The sequence below is a fragment of the Rana temporaria genome, chromosome 5, assembly GCF_905171775.1.
Source record: "Rana temporaria chromosome 5, aRanTem1.1, whole genome shotgun sequence".
Lineage (NCBI taxonomy): Eukaryota > Metazoa > Chordata > Amphibia > Anura > Ranidae > Rana > Rana temporaria.
The window spans coordinates 398506-421701 of record NC_053493.1 but is presented as its reverse complement, the minus strand read 5'-3'; the positions used below and the strand labels follow the sequence as shown (position 1 = coordinate 421701).

Genomic DNA, 23196 nt, shown 5'->3' with positions numbered 1-23196 from the left:
GAAGAAGAAGGAAGGAAGGAAGGAAGAAGAAGAAGGAAGAAGAAGAAGGAAGAAGAAGAAGAAGGAAGAAGAAGAAGAAGGAAGAAGAAGAAGAAGGAAGAAGAAGGAAGAAGGAAGAAGAAGAAGAAGGAAGAAGGAAGAAGAAGAAGAAGGAAGAAGAAGAAGAAGAAGAAGGAAGAAGAAGAAGAAGAAGAAGAAGAAGAAGGAAGGAAGGAAGGAAGGAAGGAAGGAAGAAGAAGAAGAAGAAGAAGGAAGAAGGAAGAAGGAAGAAGAAGAAGAAGGAAGAAGGAAGAAGAAGAAGGAAGAAGAAGAAGGAAGAAGGAAGAAGGAAGAAGAAGAAGAAGGAAGAAGAAGGAAGAAGGAAGAAGAAGAAGAAGAAGAAGAAGAAGAAGAAGAAGAAGAAGAAGGAAGAAGGAAGAAGAAGAAGAAGGAAGAAGAAGAAGAAGGAAGAAGGAAGAAGAAGAAGAAGAAGAAGAAGAAGGAAGGAAGGAAGGAAGGAAGGAAGGAAGAAGAAGAAGAAGAAGAAGGAAGAAGGAAGAAGGAAGAAGAAGAAGAAGGAAGAAGGAAGAAGAAGAAGGAAGAAGAAGAAGGAAGAAGAAGAAGGAAGAAGGAAGAAGGAAGAAGAAGGAAGAAGGAAGAAGAAGAAGAAGAAGAAGAAGAAGAAGAAGAAGAAGAAGAAAGAAGGAAGAAGAAGAAGAAGGAAGAAGAAGAAGGAAGAAGAAGGAAGAAGGAAGAAGAAGAAGGAAGGAAGGAAGGAAGAAGAAGAAGGAAGAAGAAGAAGGAAGAAGAAGAAGGAAGGAAGGAAGAAGAAGAAGGAAGAAGAAGAAGGAAGAAGAAGAAGAAGGAAGAAGGAAGAAGGAAGAAGAAGGAAGAAGGAAGAAGAAGAAGAAGAAGAAGGAAGGAAGAAAAGAAAAAAAGAAAAAGAAGAAGAAGGAAGGAAGGAAGGAAGAAGAAGAAGAAGAAAAAGAAGAAGAAGAAAGAAGGAAGAAGAAGAAGAAGAAGAAGGAAGAAGGAAGAAGAAGAAGAAGGAAGAAGGAAGAAGGAAGAAGAAGAAGAAGGAAGAAGAAGAAGAAGGAAGAAGGAAGAAGAAGAAGGAAGAAGAAGAAGGAAGAAGAAGAAGGAAGAAGAAGGAAGAAGGAAGAAGAAGAAGGAAGGAAGAAGAAGAAGGAAGAAGAAGAAGGAAGAAGAAGAAGGAAGGAAGGAAGAAGAAGAAGGAAGAAGAAGAAGGAAGAAGAAGAAGAAGGAAGAAGAAGAAGGAAGAAGAAGGAAGAAGGAAGAAGAAGAAGAAGGAAGAAGGAAGAAGAAGAAGAAGGAAGAAGGAAAAGAAGGAAGAAGAAGAAGAAGGAAGAAGAAGAAGGAAGAAGGAAGAAGAAGAAGAAGAAGAAGAAGAAGAAGAAGAAGAAGAAGAAGAAGAAGGAAGAAGGAAGAAGAAGAAGAAGAAGAAGGAAGAAGAAGAAGGAAGAAGAAGAAGGAAGAAGAAGAAGGAAGAAGGAAGAAGGAAGAAGAAGGAAGAAGGAAGAAGAAGAAGGAAGAAGGAAGAAGAAGAAGGAAGAAGAAGAAGGAAGAAGAAGAAGGAAGAAGAAGAAGGAAGAAGAAGAAGGAAGAAGAAGAAGGAAGAAGAAGAAGGAAGAAGAAGAAGGAAGAAGAAGAAGGAAGAAGAAGAAGGAAGAAGAAGAAGGAAGAAGAAGAAGGAAGAAGAAGAAGGAAGAAGAAGAAGGAAGAAGAAGAAGGAAGAAGAAGAAGGAAGAAGAAGAAGAAGGAAGAAGAAGAAGGAAGAAGAAGAAGGAAGAAGAAGAAGGAAGAAGAAGAAGAAGAAGAAGAAGGAAGAAGAAGAAGGAAGAAGAAGAAGAAGAAGAAGAAGAAGAAGAAGAAGAAGAAGAAGAAGGAAGAAGAAGAAGAAGGAAGAAGAAGAAGAAGGAAGAAGAAGAAGAAGGAAGAAGAAGAAGAAGGAAGAAGAAGAAGAAAGAAGGAAGAAGAAGGAAGAAGAAGAAAGAAGAAGAAAGAAGAAAGAAGAAAAAAGAAAGAAAGAAGAAAAAAGAAAGAAAGAAGAAAAAAGAAAGAAGAAAAGTTATTTTGTTTCAGTTATAAAATGTTGAAAAAAAGTAAGTTTTCTCCTTCAGTGATTGGTACCAATAGGTGGCACTGATGCGCACTCATGGGTGGCACTGATAGGCATCCCTGGTAGCACCGGCAGTGGTAGGCATTGCGGATAGGCACTGATTGGCAGCTGCCTGGGCACTGATTGGCATTTCCCTGGTGGTCTGTCAGACACAAGTGAGGAAAAGCCGATCAACGACTCTTCCTGTTTACATTGTGATCAGCCGTGATTGGACACGGCTGATCACGTGGTAAAAAACCCTCTGTCGGAGGCTCTTTACCGAGATCTGTGTAGCGGTGTGTCAGACTGACACGCTGCACCACCCATTGCCGCAATGCGAGCCCCCCCACGGGCGAGCGGCTGCCATTATCCTGCTGGAAGTCATGACCAAGGATGAGCTCTGGTGAGTTCGCATAGAACACGTGCAGAGCCCGCCGGGAAGTGTGCACGGCGCTGTGCTAATCACAGCCAGGGAGACATTGTCCCGATGCTCGGCTGCCAGAGCTCATCCTTAGTCATGACTCCCCCAGGCAGGATAACTGAACCACTGGCCGGCCGTCATTCTGCGATAGGCCGGGCGGGAAGTGGTTAAGGCGGAGTTCCACTCAAAAATGTAACTTCTGCTTTTCGGAACCCTCCCCCCCTCCAGTGACACATTTGGCACCTTCCAGAGAGGAGGGGGGGGGGGGGGGGGTGCAGGTATTTTTACTCACTTCCGGGCAAAAAAAAAACGTGGGAGTCACACCACTTCCCCTCCCCGTCTCCTGGGAAACAAACTGATCCCAGGAGAGAGCAGGGACCAGTGACGGCGCGCCGCGCAGTAGGGAACCGGGCAGTGAAGCCGCAAGGCCGATACCTTCACAGAGCATGGCGGCGACGGCAGCATCCGAGCGATTGCTCAGCCTCGTCTGCCGACATTGTATAGGTACGTCCTGTGCTAGTACCCAGACGTGGGTCATGGGCACGCGCCCTGGTCCGAAGCTCCGGGACCCGATCAGCGCTGGAGTCCCGCGATCGGTCCCCGGAGCTGAAGAACGAGGAGAGCTGTGTGTAAACACACCTTCCCCGTTCTTCACTGTGGCGCCGCCATCGATCGTGCGTTCCCTTTTATAGGAAAACACAATCGATGACATCACACCTACAGCCACACCCCCCTACAGTTAGAAACACATATGAGGTCATACATAACCCCTTCAGCGCCCCCTTGTGGTTAACTCCCAAACTGCAATTGTCATTTTCACAGTAATCAGTGCATTTTAAAGGCATTTTTTGCTGTGAAAATGACAATGGTGCCAAAAATGTGTCAAAAGTGTCCGCCATAATGTCGCAGTTAAGGGAGAAAGAAAAAAAAAAAAAAAAAAAAAAAAACGCTGATCGCCGCCATTAGTAAAAAAAATATAAAAAATTAAATAAAAATGCCATAAAACTATCCCCTATTTTGTAAACACTATAAATTTTGCGCAAACCAACCGATAAACGCTTATTGCGATTTTTTTAACCAAAAATATGTAGAAGAATACGTATCGGCCTAAACTGAGGAAAAAATGTTTTTTTTTTTTTTATATATTTTTGGGGGATATTTATTATAGCAAAAAAATATTGATTTTTTTTCAAAATTGTCGCTCTATTTTTGTTTATAGCGCAAAAAATAAAAAACCGCAGAGGTGATCAAATACCACCAAAAGAAAGCTCCATTTGGGAAAAAAAAAAAAAGACGCCAATTTTGTTTGGAAGCCACGTCGCACGACCGCGCAATTGTCTGTTAAAGCGGCGCAGTGCCGAATCGCAAAACCTGGCCGGGTCCTTTAGCTGACTAAAGGTCCGGGTCTTAAGTGGTTAAAAGTCAGCAGCTGCAGAGGTGGACCTCCTCTTTAACCACCTCTGGTGTTTTTATTTTTTCCCCCCTTCATAAATTTTCGGCCAAAATATATTCTGCTCCATTTCTTTGGTGAAAATCCCCCAAATCTGTGTATATTATTTATCTATAGAGACCACAGACTACGGGATAGAGATATCCGACAAGCCACCAATCCTGATGTACTGACGGCCAATCTCATTTCTTGATGCCCAAAAACCCCAGGACAGTACAAATACCCCCCCAAATCACCCCTTTGTGGAAAGCAGACAGCGCGGGTCATTTAGCAAGAGGCATGGCGAGTTTTTTTTTTGAAGTTGTAATTTTTTTGTCACAATTTTTGGGAAAATAAAAAAAGGAGATTACATGAAGTTTTTTTTTTTTTTTTTATACATTTTTTACATCCCGTCACCAGTGTAATACAGCGTCATTATATGACTGGTGCGGTGGTGATCACCAATACTGACTCGTGACAGTATGTAAAAAAAAAAACTATTATATAAAGAATTTTTTTTTTTTTTTTATAACTTTTTGTAAAAAAAAAAAAAAAAAGTTATCAAAAATAAAACACTTTTTTTTAACCACTTAACCCCCGGACCATATTGCTGCCCAAAGACCAGAGCACTTTTTGCGATTCGGGACTGCGCTGCTTTAGCTGACAATTGCGCAGTCGTGCGACGTGGCTCCCAAACAAAATTGGCGTCCTTTTTTTCCCACAAATAGAGCTTTCTTTTGGTGGTATTTGATCACCTCTGCGGTTTTTATTTTTTGCGCTATAAACAAAAATAGAGCGACAATTTTGAAAAAAAATGAATATTTTTTACTTTTTGCTATAATAAATATCCCCCAAAAATATATATAAAAAAAAAAAAATTCCTCAGTTTAGGCCGATACGTATTCTTCTACCTATTTTTCGTAAAAAAAATATCGCAATAAGCGTTTATTGATTGGTTTGCGCAAAAAGTTATAGCGTTTACAAAATAGGGGGTATTTTTATGGCATTTTTATTAATATATTTTTTTTACTAGTAAGGCCGGCGATCAGCGATTTTTTTTTCGGTACGGAGACATTATGGCGGACACTTCGGACACTTTTGACACATTTTTGGGACCATTGGCATTTTTATAGCGATCAGTGCTATAAAAATGCATTGGATTACTATAAAAAATGCCACTGGCAGTGAAGGGGTTAACACTATGGGGGCGGGGAAGGGGTTAAGTATGTTCCCTGGGTGTGTTCTAACTGTAGGGGGGGGGGGTGGCCTCACTAGGGGAAACACTGATCCTCGGTTCATACATTGTATGAACAGATCAGCATTTCCCCCGCTGACAGGACCGGGAGCTGTGTGTTTACCCACACAGCTCCCGGTCCCCGCTCTGTAACGAGCAATCGCGGGTGCCCGGCGGCAATCGCGCCCGCCAGGCACACGCACGGGAGTCGGGGGCACGCGCGCCTCCGCCGGCGCGCACGCGCCCCTAGTGGCCGCTCGAAGAGCCGACGTAGTATGACTAGTAGTTAATTCTGGCACTTCTCTCCTTCATGTAAACATCACAATTTTTTTGCTAGAAAATTATTCAGAACCCCCAAACATTATATATTTTTTTTTTTAGCAGACACCCTAGGGAATAAAATGGCGGTCATTGCAACTTTTTTTCCCCTCGCACGGTATTTGCGCAATCATTTTTCAAACGCATTTTTTTAAGGAAAAAAAAAACGGTTTCATGAATTAAAAAAACAACAAAACAGTAAAGTTAGCCCAATTTTTTTGTATAATGTGAAAGATTATGTTACGCCGAGTAAATAGATACCTAACATGTCACGCTTTAAAATTGCGCACATTCATGGAATGGCGCCAAACTTCACCACTTAAAAATCTCCATAGGTGACGCTGTAACATTTTTTACAGGTTACTATTTTCGAGTTTCAGAGGAGGTCTAGTGCTAGAATTGTTGCACGCGCTCTAACGCACGCAACGATACCTCACATGTGGGGTTTGAACGGTGTTTACATATGTGGGCGGGACCTGCATGCGTGTTCGCTTCTGCGCGCAAGATAACGGGGACAGGGGCGTTTTGAAAAAAAAGAATTTTACATTTTATTTTTATATTTTACTTATTTTTACACTTTTTAAAAAAAAATAAAAAATTTGGATCACTTTTATTCCTATTACGTGGAATGTAAACATCCCTTGTAATAGGAATCAGTGTGACAGGTCCTCTTTATGGAGAGAGGCGGGGTCTATAAGACCTCCCCCTCCCCCCACATCTCTCCTCCAGGCTTACAAGCATGAAATCGGTGAAAAAAGAATCACCGATCACATGCCGACAGCCGCGATTGCGGCTTTGTTTACTTCCGGGTACCGGGCGTGACGTCATAACGTCGCGCCCGGTCCTCCGACGGTAATAGAGATGACTGTGACCGTCTGGTCACCAGTCATCTCTATGGTTCTGCAGCGGACGCCGACCGATTCGCTCTCCGGGGCACGGGAGAGCCCGGAGAAGCACCGGATGGCGGCTGGAGGGGGGGGGGGGGCGTCCCCTCCCGCTGCCTATAAGAACGATCAAGCGGCAGAACCGCCGCTTTGATCGTTCTTATGATGCAGAGAATCGGCGGCTGAAGGCGGCGATATCTGAATGATGCCTCTAGCTGCACTCATCATTGAGATATCACCGCACAAAGCCGAGGACGTCCCAGGGACGTCCTCAGAGGTAAAGAGGTTAAAATATAAATGTTTGTATGTAAATAAAAAAAACAAAATTATATAATTGTTTTGTTTTTTATGACTTTGCAAAAAAATAAAAAAGTTATACAAAAACAAACAATTATATTAAAAATATATCTTTTTTTATAACTTTTTTTTTTTTTACAAAGTTATAAAAAACAAAACAATTATAGAAAGAATTTTTTATTTACATACAGTGTCAGGATTAATACTGTGTTACCATAGTAACAACACAATACTACTCTGGGGAGGTGATCGGGTTTATTTATTTTCCCCGCACAGTTGATTGTTATCACTGCGCATTTTACCGTTCTAATTAGGGTTGTCCCGATACCACTTTTTTAAGACCGAGTACAAGTACCGATACTTTTTTTCAAGTACTCGCCGATACCGAATACCGATACTTTTTTTTAATGTCATGTGACGCACTGATAGATGGCACTGGCTGATGGGCACTAAAAGGTGGCACAGACTGATGACTGGCAGTGGCACGGATAGGTGGCACTGATTATGCAGCACTGATAGGTGGCACACACTGAAAGATGGCACAGATAGCTGGCAATGAAAGATGGCACTGACAGGTGGCACGCACTGATGGCTGGCACTGACAGGTGGCACAGATATGTGGCAATGATGGGCACAGATAAAGTAGCACTGCTAGGGCTGCACTGATATGTGTGGCACAGATAGGCGGCAATGATGGACACAGATAGGCAGCACTGATGAGGGGGGGCATTGATATAAGGTGGGCTGTGAGCTAATGGGGGTGCTGCTGATCTAATGGTTGGTTACCACACATTATATCAGCAGTCAGTACACCCTCTTAGAGACCCCCATTAGCTCAAAGCCCCCTCCCTTCCTTAGAGACTTCCAGAGATCAGAGAGCTGCCTCTTTAAGACATCATTCATGTCTTATCAGCGTGACCCAGGAGGGAAGTGTGAGAGTCAAGCTGGGGGAGGGGGGCAGAGCTGCTCTTGGGCTATGCAGACAGTCAGTGTGTGTGTGTGAACAGATCGGCATGGTATGTTACTCACATGCACACCGTTCCCCGCAGCGTCAGCAGCACTTTCTTCCTCTCCTCCCAAACTGCTGAACGATGCAACGACGGGGCAGCACTAGAAGGCATCTGTCGGGCGGGGAAGAGAATATGCTGGGTGCAGGAAGAGTGCACACCGCTGCCATCCCTGTACACTACAGTGAGTGATTTCCCCTGCGCGCCCGCTGACTTCCTGTTGTTCCCGCCTCTCTCTCTCCTATCCCAGGTATCGGATCAGGCATCGGCAGCATTTGCGCGAGTACAAGTACTCGCGCAAATGCTTGGTATCGGTACCGATACTAGTATCGGGACAACCTTAGTTATAAGCAACCAAATTTTCTTCCAAATGAAAAAATACTTATTCAGCGTTTACCAATATTATTAGCGGTGATTGGCCCTGTCTGTACCAGGCGATCACCGTGACCAATCACAGAGCTCGTCACAATAGTACACAATGAAGGCACGCAAATTTTTTTATTGTGTACAACCGTCATGTGATCTGCTGTGATTGGCCACAGCGATCACATGGCACCGGCAGCAGCAAGCCGGTACAGCGATCCATCACCGGCCGTGTCTGTGGGGCATGGCGGGTGACAGATCATTCTGGAGCGTGATCCTGGGAATGAGGTCATGTGACCTCCTCCCCCCAAAAAAATAAAAAAGTGCTCCCGCCTGGTCACTTCGGACAAGTTTTCCTAACACCAAGAGAAAACTGATGACGGGGAGGGCACAGCCTAAGCTCTGCTCCGGAGTGAAAAGGGGGGGGGGGGGCGTCTCTTCCCTCCAATCAGCCTCTCATTGAGTGCTGCAAGGTGTTATTTCAGCCCCCCACCCCCATTTTCTGGCAGCTCAGGCAAGCTTTATAAAATTCTAGACTTTGGGCCAGATCCAAAGAAATTACGCCGGCGTATCTATTGATACGCCGCGTCATTTCTAAGATCCCCCGTCGTATCTTTGTTTTGTATCTACAAAACAAGATACGACTGAATGTGGGCTCGATCCGACAGGCGTGCGTCTTAGTACGCCGTCGGATCTAAGGTGCATATTTACGCTGGCCGCTAGGTGGCGTTTCCGTCAATTTCCGCGTCGAGTATGCAAATTAGCTAGATACGGCGATCCACGAACGTATGTCCGTCTGGCGCATTTTTTTATGTTGTTTCCGTACGGCTTTTTTCAGCGTATAGTTACCCCTGCTATATGAGACGTATCCAATGTTAAGTATGGACGTCGTTCCCGCGTCGAATTTTGAAAATTTTACGTCTTTGCGTAAGTCGTTCGCGAATAGGGCTTTGCGTAGAATGAAGTTCACGTCGTAAACATTGGCTTGTTGCGGGTTAATTTTGAGCATGCGCACTGGGATACCCCCACGGCCGTTCAAAAAAATAAAAAACGTCAATCACGTCGGGTCACATAACATTTACATAAAACACGCCCCCCTGTTCCACATTTGAATTCGGCGCGCTTACGCCGGCCTATTTACGCTACGCCGCCGCAACTTACGAAGCAAGTGCTTTGAGAATACTGCACTTGCCCATCTAAGTTGCGGAGGCGTAACGTTAATAGGATACGTTACGCCCGCTCAAAGATGCGCCGATCTACGTGGATCTGGCCCTTTGAATGGATGTAGAGAAGAAGATCCTGCAGGTAAACAGGTACAACTTTCACAGAGAGGAAACGAATCCTCCTACATATCACCTGAGGCAGTTCACTGCACTGGGGGATAAGGAGGGTTTACAGACAACCCTATGGATGCACTTTCCCGATTTCTGACCCAATAACACCCCATAATAGAGAGGAGTGGAGAGACGTCTCATATGAAGGAAGGAAGTCATGTGATGAGATGACAGGAAGTATACAGATTATACAATATAAAACATGGAGCCGGGAATCCGGCCTCCTAGGACATCCCACCCACCCGCAGCTCTGGCTCCTCGAAGTAATGCAGAGACAGCGTCTTCAGATCGTGGATTTCCGGGTCATATTCCACCACCGACAGCTGCAACACACAAGAAGACAACCAGATCAGACATAACACAGACCCCCCGAGGGGGCAGACAGGGGGGGCAGACAGCCAACCCATCATAAAAAGACAAATTCTGAACCACAATGAGTGCTGGAAGAAGACATCAGACATAGAATGGACCCCAATGTGGGGAGAAGGTGAAAGACAGACATAGAATGGACCCCAATGTGGGGAGAAGGTGAAAGACGTCAGACATAGAATGGACCCCAATGTGGGGAGAAGGTGAAAGTCAGACATAGAATGGACCCCAATGTGGGGAGAAGGTGAAAGCCAGACATAGAATGGACCCCAATGTGGGGAGAAGGTGAAAGTCATCAGACATAGAATGGACCCCAATGTGGGGAGAAGGTGAAAGCCAGACATAGAATGGACCCCAATGTGGGGAGAAGGTGAAAGTCAGACATAGAATGGACCCCAATGTGGGGAGAAGGTGAAAGTCAGACATAGAATGGACCCCAATGTGGGGAGAAGGTGAAAGCCAGACATAGAATGGACCCCAATGTGGGGAGAAGGTGAAAGTCAGACATAGAATGGACCCCAATGTGGGGAGAAGGTGAAAGTCATCAGACATAGAATGGACCCCAATGTGGGGAGAAGGTGAAAGCCAGACATAGAATGGACCCCAATGTGGGGAGAAGGTGAAAGTCGGACATAGAATGGACCCCAATGTGGGGAGAAGGTGAAAGTCAGACATAGAATGGACCCCAATGTGGGGAGAAGGTGAAAGTCATCAGACATAGAATGGACCCCAATGTGGGGAGAAGGTGAAAGCCAGACATAGAATGGACCCCAATGTGGGGAGAAGGTGAAAGTCAGACATAGAATGGACCCCAATGTGGGGAGAAGGTGAAAGCCAGCCATAGAATGGACCCCAATGTGGGGAGAAGGTGAAAGTCAGACATAGAATGGACCCCAATGTGGGGAGAAGGTGAAAGCCAGACATAGAATGGACCCCAATGTGGGGAGAAGGTGAAAGCCAGACATAGAATGGACCCCAATGTGGGGAGAAGGTGAAAGACGTCAGACATAGAATGGACCCCAATGTGGGGAGAAGGTGAAAGTCAGCCATAGAATGGACCCCAATGTGGGGAGAAGGTGAAAGTCAGCCATAGAATGGACCCCAATGTGGGGAGAAGGTGAAAGTCAGCCATAGAATGGACCCCAATGTGGGGAGAAGGTGAAAGCCAGACATAGAATGGACCCCAATGTGGGGAGAAGGTGAAAGACGTCAGCCATAGAATGGACCCCAATGTGGGGAGAAGGTGAAAGACGTCAGCCATAGAATGGACCCCAATGTGGGGAGAAGGTGAAAGCCAGACATAGAATGGATCCCAATGTGGGGAGAAGGTGAAAGTCAGCCATAGAATGGACCCCAATGTGGGGAGAAGGTGAAAGCCAGACATAGAATGGACCCCAATGTGGGGAGAAGGTGAAAGTCAGCCATAGAATGGACCCCAATGTGGGGAGAAGGTGAAAGTCAGACATAGAATGGACCCCAATGTGGGGAGAAGGTGAAAGTCATCAGACATAGAATGGACCCCAATGTGGGGAGAAGGTGAAAGTCAGCCATAGAATGGACCCCAATGTGGGGAGAAGGTGAAAGCCAGCCATAGAATGGATCCCAATGTGGGGAGAAGGTGAAAGTCAGACATAGAATGGACCCCAATGTGGGGAGAAGGTGAAAGTCAGCCATAGAATGGACCCCAATGTGGGGAGAAGGTGAAAGCCAGACATAGAATGGACCCCAATGTGGGGAGAAGGTGAAAGACGTCAGACATAGAATGGACCCCAATGTGGGGAGAAGGTGAAAGACGTCAGACATAGAATGGACCCCAATGTGGGGAGAAGGTGAAAGACGTCAGACATAGAATGGACCCCAATGTGGGGAGAAGGTGAAAGACGTCAGACATAGAATGGACCCCAATGTGGGGAGAAGGTGAAAGTCAGACATCGAATGGACCCCAATGTGGGGAGAAGGTGAAAGTCAGACATAGAATGGACCCCAATGTGGGGAGAAGGTGAAAGTCATCAGACATAGAATGGACCCCAATGTGGGGAGAAGGTGAAAGTCAGACATAGAATGGACCCCAATGTGGGGAGAAGGTGAAAGTCAGACATAGAATGGACCCCAATGTGGGGAGAAGGTGAAAGTCAGACATAGAATGGGCCCCAATGTGAGGAGAAGGTGAAAGACGTCAGACATAGAATGGACCCCAATGTGGGGAGAAGGTGAAAGTCAGACATAGAATGGACCCCAATGTGGGGAGAAGGTGAAAGTCAGCCATAGAATGGACCCCAATGTGGGGAGAAGGTGAAAGCCAGCCATAGAATGGACCCCAATGTGGGGAGAAGGTGAAAGCCAGCCATAGAATGGATCCCAATGTGGGGAGAAGGTGAAAGTCATCAGACATAGAATGGACCCCAATGTGGGGAGAAGGTGAAAGTCAGACATAGAATGGACCCCAATGTGGGGAGAAGGTGAAAGTCAGACATAGAATGGACCCCAATGTGGGGAGAAGGTGAAAGTCAGCCATAGAATGGACCCCAATGTGGGGAGAAGGTGAAAGCCAGCCATAGAATGGATCCCAATGTGGGGAGAAGGTGAAAGTCATCAGACATAGAATGGACCCCAATGTGGGGAGAAGGTGAAAGTCGGACATAGAATGGACCCCAATGTGGGGAGAAGGTGAAAGCCAGACATAGAATGGACCCCAATGTGGGGAGAAGGTGAAAGTCATCAGACATAGAATGGACCCCAATGTGGGGAGAAGGTGAAAGTCGGACATAGAATGGACCCCAATGTGGGGAGAAGGTGAAAGTCATCAGACATAGAATGGACCCCAATGTGGGGAGAAGGTGAAAGTCATCAGACAGAGAACAGACGCATCGTTGACAAATGGGGCACATCAGACAGACTATGGACACCACCTGGGAGCAGGACCGGGACAAGGTGGGGGGGGGGGGGGGGGCGCGCGCAAGAGGGACGGCTGCCTCTGGCTCAGTAAACTCATGTGGAGGGAGGGGGAGCCGCAGGGAGTGTTCCCATTGCTACAGCAGGGGGATTTGTGCCAGGAAGGGGAACGTGGGGATTTTTGCCAAGAGGGGAGTTTTGATAGAAAGGATTGCTAGGAGGGGAGATTTTTAGGGGGGGGGATCAATGGCAGGATATAAAAATGGGGGGTGGAGACTTGTGCTAGGAGTGGTGTTTTTTTTTTGGTCGGGTTATGCTAGAAGTGGGGCGGCTGGGGAATTGGAGCCAGAATTTTTTTTTGCATAGGGAGAATTTTGCCTTGCAGAAGGAACTTGTACTTGGGCGGGCGTACAGATTATTGCTGGATTTTCCCATGAGACACCATGCTCAAACATTGGGGTGGGGTGGGGTTCATTTTTTAATCTTTGCTCTGGGGGCTAGATGATCTTGTCCTTCGCCCTGGGAGACATTAGATTACAGTAGATTGGACCCTGGGGGGGGGGTAAGACATACGTATCATGAGCCACAATGGGGTATGGTGGAAGACAGCAAATGAACAGTGGAAATATCATGTGCCCCTGATGCAGGGATGGGGGGGGGGGGGGACGTCAGACAGATAGAGGACGTATCATGGGTGTGGGTGGCCCTCTAGACAGGTAATATGGAAGGATGGGGGAGGGACAGGGGTAGGAATTTGCATGTGAACCCACCTTGGCCTCTTTGAAGCTCAGTAGAAGGGCGTCTCTCTTGGCTCCGGCCAACTGCACACTGGCCATAGACATGACATTCCCGAAAAAGGAGAAGGACGCCATCAACTCCAACTTCTCCTTGTGACCTTTCACATCTGTGTATGAGATACAGTATAAGAGGAGGAGAGACGGGGGAGCAAAGGCAGTTTAGAGAATTGGAAGGAAGACAGAATAGCCAAAAGGGGAGGAAAGAAGGAGAACAGCAACATCCACTGATCTCCTGAACTTTAAATAATCAGAAGTAGGGTAAGGGAGGGTACCAAAAAAAAAAAAAAAAAAAAAAAGGGGGGGGGGGATAGATGGAAGCGGGGGAGACGGAAGGAGAAAAAAAAGAAAGGAAGAATGGAGGAAAGACAAGAAGGAAGAATGGAGGAAAGACAAGAAGGAAGAATGGAGAAAAGACAAGAAGGAAGAATGGAGAAAAGACAAGAAGGAAGAACGGAGGAAAGACAAGAAGGAAGAACGGAGGAAAGACAAGGAAAGACAAGAAGGAAGAACGGAGGAAAGACAAGGAAAGACAAGAAGGAAGAACAGAGGAAAGACAAGGAAAGACAAGAAGGAAGAACAGAGGAAAGACAAGAAGGAAGAACAGAGGAAAGACAAGAAGGAAGAACAGAGGAAAGACAAGAAGGAAGAACGGAGGGAAGGAAAGACAAGAAGGAAGAACGGAGGGAAGGAAAGACAAGAAGGAAGAACGGAGGGAAGGAAAGACAAGAAGGAAGAACGGAGGGAAAGACAAGAAGGAAGAACGGAGGGAAAGACAAGAAGAAAGAACGGAGGAAAGGAAAGACAAGAAGGAAGAACGGAGGAAAGACAAGAAGGAAGAATGGAGGAAAGACAAGAAGGAAGAACAGAGGAAAGACAAGAAGGAAGAACAGAGGAAAGACAAGAAGGAAGAACAGAGGAAAGACAAGGAAAGACAAGAAGGAAGAACAGAGGAAAGACAAGGAAAGACAAGAAGGAAGAACGGAGGGAAGGAAAGACAAGAAGGAAGAACGGAGGGAAGGAAAGACAAGAAGGAAGAACGGAGGGAAAGACAAGAAGAAAGAACGGAGGGAAGGAAAGACAAGAAGGAAGAACGGAGGGAAAGACAAGAAGGAAGAACGGAGGGAAAGACAAGAAGAAAGAACGGAAGGAAAGACAAGAAGGAAGAATGGAGGGAAGGAAAGACAAGAAGGAAGAACATAGGAAAGACAAGGAAAGACAAGAAGGAAGAACATAGGAAAGACAAGGAAAGACAAGAAGGAAGAACGGAGGAAAGACAAGGAAAGACAAGAAGGAAGAATGGAGGAAAGACAAGAAGGAAGAACAGAGGAAAGACAAGAAGGAAGAACAGAGGAAAGACAAGGAAAGACAAGAAGGAAGAACGGAGGGAAGGAAAGACAAGAAGGAAGAACGGAGGGAAGGAAAGACAAGAAGGAAGAACGGAGGGAAAGACAAGAAGAAAGAACGGAGGGAAAGACAAGAAGAAAGAACGGAGGGAAAGACAAGAAGAAAGAACGGAGGGAAGGAAAGACAAGAAGGAAGAACGGAGGGAAAGACAAGAAGGAAGAACGGAGGAAAGACAAGAAGAAAGAACGGAAGGAAAGACAAGAAGGAAGAATGGAGGGAAGGAAAGACAAGAAGGAAGAACATAGGAAAGACAAGGAAAGACAAGAAGGAAGAACATAGGAAAGACAAGGAAAGACAAGAAGGAAGAACGGAGGAAAGACAAGAAGGAAGAACAGAGGAAAGACAAGGAAAGACAAGAAGGAAGAACGGAGGGAAGGAAAGACAAGAAGGAAGAACGGAGGGAAGGAAAGACAAGAAGGAAGAACGGAGGGAAAGACAAGAAGAAAGAACGGAGGGAAGGAAAGACAAGAAGGAAGAACGGAGGGAAAGACAAGAAGGAAGAACGGAGGGAAAGACAAGAAGAAAGAACGGAAGGAAAGACAAGGAAACACAAGAAGGAAGAACGGAGGAAAGGAAAGACAAGAAGGAAGAACGGAGGAAAGGAAAGACAAGAAGGAAGAACGGAGGAAAGGAAAGACAAGAAGGAAGAACAGAGGGAAGGAAAGACAAGAAGGAAGAACGGAGGAAAGGAAAGACAAGAAGGAAGAACAGAGGGAAGGAAAGACAAGAAGGAAGAACGGAGGGAAGGAAAGACAAGAAGGAAGAATGGAGGGAAAGACAAGAAGAAAGAATGGAGGGAAAGACAAGAAGGAAGAATGGAGGGAAAGACAAGAAGGAAGAATGGAGGGAAAGACAAGAAGGAAGAATGGAGGGAAGGAAAGACAAGAAGGAAGAATGGAGGGAAGGAAAGACAAGAAGGAAGAATGGAGGGAAGGAAAGACAAGAAGGAAGAATGGAGGGAAGGAAAGACAAGAAGGAAGAATGGAGGGAAGGAAAGACAAGAAGGAAGAATGGAGGGAAAGACAAGAAGGAAGAACGGAGGGAAAGACAAGAAGGAAGAATGGAGGGAAGGAAAGACAAGAAGGAAGAATGGAGGGAAGGAAAGACAAGAAGGAAGAATGGAGGGAAAGACAAGAAGGAAGAATGGAGGGAAAGACAAGAAGGAAGAATGGAGGGAAGGAAAGACAAGAAGGAAGAATGGAGGGAAGGAAAGACAAGAAGGAAGAATGGAGGGAAGGGAAGGAAAGACAAGAAGGAAGAATGGAGGGAAGGAAAGACAAGAAGGAAGAACAGAGGAAAGACAAGGAAAGACAAGAAGGAAGAACGGAGGGAAGGAAAGACAAGAAGGAAGAACGGAGGGAAGGAAAGACAAGAAGGAAGAACGGAGGGAAAGACAAGAAGAAAGAACGGAGGGAAGGAAAGACAAGAAGGAAGAACGGAGGGAAAGACAAGAAGGAAGAACGGAGGGAAAGACAAGAAGGAAGAACGGAAGGAAAGACAAGGAAACACAAGAAGGAAGAACGGAGGAAAGGAAAGACAAGAAGGAAGAACGGAGGAAAGGAAAGACAAGAAGGAAGAACGGAGGAAAGGAAAGACAAGAAGGAAGAACAGAGGGAAGGAAAGACAAGAAGGAAGAACGGAGGAAAGGAAAGACAAGAAGGAAGAACAGAGGGAAGGAAAGACAAGAAGGAAGAACGGAGGGAAGGAAAGACAAGAAGGAAGAATGGAGGGAAAGACAAGAAGAAAGAATGGAGGGAAAGACAAGAAGGAAGAATGGAGGGAAAGACAAGAAGGAAGAATGGAGGGAAAGACAAGAAGGAAGAATGGAGGGAAGGAAAGACAAGAAGGAAGAATGGAGGGAAGGAAAGACAAGAAGGAAGAATGGAGGGAAGGAAAGACAAGAAGGAAGAATGGAGGGAAGGAAAGACAAGAAGGAAGAATGGAGGGAAAGACAAGAAGGAAGAACGGAGGGAAAGACAAGAAGGAAGAATGGAGGGAAGGAAAGACAAGAAGGAAGAATGGAGGGAAGGAAAGACAAGAAGGAAGAATGGAGGGAAAGACAAGAAGGAAGAACGGAGGGAAAGACAAGAAGGAAGAATGGAGGGAAGGAAAGACAAGAAGGAAGAATGGAGGGAAGGAAAGACAAGAAGGAAGAATGGAGGGAAGGGAAGGAAAGACAAGAAGGAAGAATGGAGGGAAGGGAAGGAAAGACAAGAAGGAAGAATGGAGGGAAGGAAAGACAAGAAGGAAGAATGGAGGGAAGGAAAGACAAGAAGGAAGAATGGAGGGAAGGGAAGGAAAGACAAGAAGGAAGAATGGAGGGAAGGGAAGGAAAGACAAGAAGGAAGAATGGAGGGAAGGGAAGGAAAGACAAGAAGGAAGAATGGAGGGAAGGAAAGACAAGAAGGAAGAATGGAGGGAAGGGAAGGAAAGACAAGAAGGAAGAATGGAGGGAAGACAAGAAGGAAGAATGGAGTATGGCCGTGTCACCTGATCCTCTCTCAGCCTTGGATGAGCTCTGTAATGACAAAGAAGACAAGGTCAGATTTGAATGGGGGTATAATTCTCAGGATTGGTACGGTGGGGTCCCCTGCACATAGTCGCGATGGGGGGTGTATGGCGGGGCTCCTGGCACACAGTCGGGATGGGTATGGTGTGTAAACGTCTGATGGGTGCGCGGGTCTTTAACCACCTCCAGCTTGGGCCAAGTCTGACATTTAGAACCCCCAAAAACGTGTGATATTTTTTTTGTAAGCAGAGGCCCTGGAGAATAAAAACGGTGGGTGGTGCAATGGTTTATTTCACGTGGTATTTTCGAAGCCATTTATCAAATGCAAATTTTGAGGAATATTAAACTTTAATGAATTTTAGTGCACACAAAAAACATCATAAGCAATTTGTTGGTCAAATACAAAAGATGACGTCACGCCGAGTAAACAGACACCCAACACGTCACGCTCTAAAACTGCGCGCCTTTGCGGAATGGCGACCAACTAGGATATCTAAAAAAAACTCCATAGGCGACGCTTTATAAGTCTTTACAGTTTACCAGTTTAGAGTTACAGAGGAGGTCGGGGGTAGAATTATTGATCTCGCTCCAGCGTTCGCGGTGATACCTCACGTGTGTGCCGGACCTATAGTGTGGGTTTGTATTTGTATGTGAGCAAAGCTGGATGAGATGCTTTACTTTTTTATTATTATTTAAAAATTACACTGTACATTATATAATATATATATGTTTTAACTTTATTGCCATCACAAGGCGTGAAAGGCATCCCATGTGATAGGATGAGCTGTGACAGGTCCTCTTTATGAAGAGATCCGATGTCTACCCGGGAAAGCGGGTGATCTGGTACACGCCGGTAACTAAGGATGAGCTCTGGCGTGTTCGCATGGAACACGTGCAGAGCCCGCCAAGAAGTGTGCACGGCGCTGCGCTAATCACAGCCAGGGAGACATTTCACGATCCCTGCAGCCGAGCATCGGGAAATGTCTCCCTGGCTGCGATTAGCACAGCGCCGTGCACACTTCCTGGCGGGCTCTGCACGTGTTCCATGCGAACACGCCAGAGCTCATCCTTACCGGTAATGGTGCCGAGAACACCAAACCGAAACCGGGGAGTGACAAAATCCTCTTCCTCTCCGATGTCACAAAGGGGAGGAGCAACAGAATCTCCTCCCACTCTTCCTAATGGAAGCATCAGTAGCGGGGTCTTTTCTAGTCGCTTTTACATGAAAGCTCATCGTCGGCTCTAAAAACTTAAGCAGAGCATGGTAGATCCCGCCTGAGGCTGTTTATAAACGCGCTGCGGAGGGGGAAGCGGTTAGCGGCACCCACTGATAATAAAAAGGAAAAAGATCAGATCTTCTCCTGACATCGCTATCATCAAATATCTACATATCTCCGGACCGTTACACGCTTATAGACATACAGCAAACTCAACGGACAACATGAAGCCTCCTTATTTACTATACATCAGGGTGTGACAAATTTGCTTGGAATCTAGGAGCCAGCTAAAAAAGTTAGGAGCCAGAAAACGCGCCCCATCCCGACGAGCTCACGCGCAGAAGCGAACACATACGTGGGCAGCGCCCGCATATGTAAACGGTGTTCAAACCACACATGTGAGGTATCGCCGCGATTGGTAGAGTGAGAGCAATAATTCTAGCCCTAGACCTCCTCTCTAACTCAAAACATGCAACCTGTAGAATTTTTTAAACGTCACCTATGGAGATTTTAAAGGGTAAAAGTTTGACGCCATTCCACGAGCGGACGCAATTTTGAAGCGTGACATGTTGGGTATCAATTTACTCGGCGTAACTTCATCTTTCATAATATAAAAAAAAAAAAAAAAATGGGATAACTTTACTGTTGTCTTATTTTTTTAATTAAAAAAAGTGTAATTTTTTCCCAAAAAAAGTGCGCTTGTAAGACCGCTGCGCAAATACGGCGTGACAGAAAGTATTGCAACGATCGCCATTTTATTCTCTATGGTCTTAGGATAAAAAAATATATATATATATATATATATATAATGTTTGGGCGTTCTAATTAGAGGGAAGAAGATGGCAGTGAAAATAGTGAAAAATTACATTAGAATTGCTATTTAACTTGTAATGCTTAACTTGTAATACCAACGGCCACCACCAGATGGAAGAGCTGGGGACTTCACAAGGCCGCGGCCTCAATTACCGGACATCACGGGCCCCCCCTGCAATCGAGCGGCTGGGGAGGTGGGGGCCTAGTCCGCCGCAATCCTGAAAAGGCGCTCCGCGGACTAGGCCGAAGCCGCGGCCTCACCTAAAACATCCTGCCCGCAGCGATCCTGGGAAAAGGCCGCGAGCGGATGTTTTAGGCGCGGCTTCGGCCTAGTCCACAGAGCGCCGGTCATATGGAACAAAATGTTTTTATTTATTTTTTTGCCCACCTTCCAAGCCAAGTCGCCAGGACGCTATTTCTAGTCGCCATGGCGACCAGGATTTGTTGAGCCCTGCTATACATTACCGACGCGTTTCGAGTTGCTCTTCCTCAGTATGTATGTCTATGAAAGTGTAATGGTGCGGATGTGATCAGTTGATCTCTCTTTTTTTTTATTTTACTATTCACATCGTCATAATAAAGTCTTTGTTTTACTGCCTCTAAAGACCCATTGCACACTTCCTATTTAGGAATGGTATGGTGGGGGGGGGGGGCTCTGTCCACTGGTCAGGGGCCGGTTGGGTGTGGGGCCCCCTCTGTCCACTGGTCAGGGGCCGGTTGGGTGTGGGGCCCCCTCTGTCCACTGGTCAGGGGCCGGTTGGGTGTGGGGCCCCTCTGTCCACTGGTCAGGGTGGTGGGGGGGGGGGGCACACTTACCTCGGAATGGTGGTTGAGGCGGTACACATAGAGTTGGGAGGTTCCGGCCACCACCAGGTTCTTCTCTGTGTTGTTGAAGAAGTTGCAGTACATGGAGAATTCCAAGCCCGTGGGGGGATGGGCCTGCCGGTACACCGCATACATCCTGTACAGAGAGAGCACATGTACATCACTGGGAACTAATGTACACATAGACTAGGGGGGTGGTATTTCCTGGGACACAGAGCAGGAGGACAGAATATAGGGGGGGGGGATTCCCTGGGACACACACAGGAGAGGACAGAGTACTGGGGGGGGGGGGGGTATTTCCTGGGACACACAGAGTTGGAGGGGGGGAAGGGTTTCCTAGGGACACACTGAGGAGAGCACAGAATACTGGGGGGGGGGGGGGGATAAATAGGGACACATGGGAGTAGAGCACAGAATACTGGGGGAGGCATATCTTGGGACACAGAGAGTTGGGGGGGGATTAATAGGGACACACAGGAGTAGAGTACAGAATCCTGGGGGGAGGCATATCTTGGGACACAGAGAGTTGGGGGGGGGGTTAATAGGGACACACTGAGTAGAGCACAAAATACTGGGGGGGGGGGGGGGGTGTTTCCTGGGACACATAGTGTGTCCCTATTGATCCCCCCCCCCCCCAACTCTATGTGTCCCAGGAAATCCCCCCCCAGGATTCTGTACTCTACTCAGTGTGTACCTATTAATCCCCCCCAAATATCTGTGTCCCAAGAAATGCCTCCCCCCGGTATTCTGTGCTCTACTCCCATGTGTCACTATTAATCTCCACCCCCCCCCCCCCCGTTTTGTTGTGCTCTACTCCCATGTGTCCCTATTAATCCCCCCCCCAACTCCGAGTAGAGCACAAAATACTGGGGGGGGGGGGTATTTCCTGGGACAAAGTTGGGGGGGATTAATAGGGACACACTGAGTAGAGCACAAAATACTGGGGGGGGATTAATAGGGACACACAGGAGTAGAGCACAGAATACTGGGGGAGGCATTTCTTGGGACACAGAGAGTTGGGGGGGGGATTAATAGGGACACACTGAGGAGAGCACAGAATACTGGGGGGAGGCATTTCCTGGGACACAGAGAGTTGGGGGGGGATTAATAGGGACACACTGAGGAGAGCACAGAATACTGGGGGGAGGCATTTCCTGGGACACAGAGTTGGGGGGGATTACTAGGGACACACTGAGTAGAGCACAAAACACTGGGGGGGGGGGGGTATTTCCTGGGACACAGAGAGTTGGGGTGGGGGGGGTGATTAATAGGGACACACGGGAGTAGAGCACAGAATACTGGGGGAGGCATTTCTTGGGACACAGAGAGTTGGGGGGGATTAATAGGGACACGCTGAGTAGAGTACAGAATACTGGGGGGGGGGGGGGATTTCCTGGGACACACTGAGGAGAGCACAGAATACTGGGGGGAGGTATTTCCTGGGACACAGAGAGTTGGGGGGGATTAATAGGGACACGCTGAGTAGAGTACAGAATACTGGGGGGGGGGATTTCCTGGGACACAGAGAGTTGGGGTGTGGGGGGGGGTGATTAATAGTCACACACGGGGGTAGAGCACCGAATACTGGGGGGAGGTATTTCCTGGGACACCCGGAGTTGGGGGAAGGGATTCCTAGGGACACACTGAGTAGAGCACAAAATACGGGGGGGGGTATTTCCTGGGACACACGGGAGTAGAGCACAGAATACTGGGGGGTATTTCCTGGGACACAGAGAGTTGGGGTGGGGGGGGGTGATTAATAGGGACACACTGAGGAGAGCACAGAATACTGGGGGAGGCATTTCTTGGGACACAGAGAGTTGGGGGGGATTAATAGGGACACACTGAGTAGAGTACAGAATACTGGGGGGGAGGGATTTCCTGGGACACAGAGAGTTGGGGGGGGGGGGGAGATTAATAGGGACACACTGAGGAGAGCACAGAATACTGGGGGGAGGCATTTCCTGGGACACAGAGAGTTGGGGGGGATTACTAGGGACACACTGAGTAGAGCACAAAACACTGGGGGGGGGGGGGGAGGATTAATAGGCACACACGGGGGTAGAGCACCGAATACTGGGGGGAGGTATTTCCTGGGACACCCGGAGTTGGGGGAAGGGATTCCTAGGGACACACTGAGTAGAGCACAAAATACTGGGGGGGGTATTTCCTGGGACACACGGGAGTAGAGCACAGAATACTGGGGGGTATTTCCTGGGACACAGAGAGTTGGGGTGTGGGGGGGATTAATAGGCACACACTGAGTAGAGTACATAATACTGGGGGGGATTTCTAGGGACACACTGAGGAGAGCACAGAATACTGGGGGGGGGGGGTATTTCCTGGGACACAGAGAGTTGGGGGGGGGGAGGATTAATAGGCACACACGGGGGTAGAGCACCGAATACTGGGGGGGGGGGGTATTTCCTGGGACACCCGGAGTTGGGGGAAGGGATTCCCAGGGACACACAGAGTAGAGGACAGACTACTGGGGGGAACGTATTTCCTGGGACACACAGCCCCCCTAGATCTCACCTGTATCTTTTTTGCCCCCCACGCCGGTGGAGCTTCTCACACAGACACAAAACCTAACCGGATATCCGGTCAGAAGAGACCATAGAGTTTTCCTGACAGACAAGCCTGGCGTGTACCGCCGCCGTTTCCATGGCGACACAGGAAGGATGTTCAGCCATCTTTGTGTACCCGGAAGAGTAATTGTACATATCTTTATACACCCACGTGACTGTGTTCCGTCAGATTAGCAAACCCATTAGCAAACCCATTGTTCGTCAGATTGGGTTGAGTGCCTCGGCGCCATCTTGGGACACCCAGGTATCGGTCCGCGCACCAAACTCTCGGCGCCATGTTGATACACCCAGATATCGGTCTGTGATGCAGGGTCTCGGCGTCATTTTATTACACTTATAGGTAGAGTCAGGTACATTGGATTAAAGTTACGGCGGCGTAGCTTAGCGTGTTTAGGCT

The 23196-nt window shown here is 47.2% G+C and overlaps 1 protein-coding gene across 4 annotated transcripts in view; it reads right to left on the bottom strand.

The window, feature by feature from the left end:
• The window catches only part of CPSF1 (cleavage and polyadenylation specific factor 1), a 91234-nt gene extending 68333 nt beyond the window's left edge, over positions 1–22901 (bottom strand). For all 4 annotated transcript variants that reach the window (XM_040352064.1, XM_040352063.1, XM_040352066.1 and 1 more), the window contains exons 1-5: positions 22747–22901; positions 20203–20347; positions 17338–17365; positions 13417–13550; positions 9628–9708 (exon numbers count right to left, since the gene is read on the bottom strand). In XM_040352064.1, the coding sequence (XP_040207998.1) occupies positions 9628–9708; positions 13417–13550; positions 17338–17365; positions 20203–20346 (387 nt within the window). In that variant the 5' untranslated portion in view covers position 20347; positions 22747–22901. The remainder of the gene's footprint in view (positions 1–9627; positions 9709–13416; positions 13551–17337; positions 17366–20202; positions 20348–22746) is intronic.
• Positions 22902–23196: the final 295 nt, after the last annotated feature.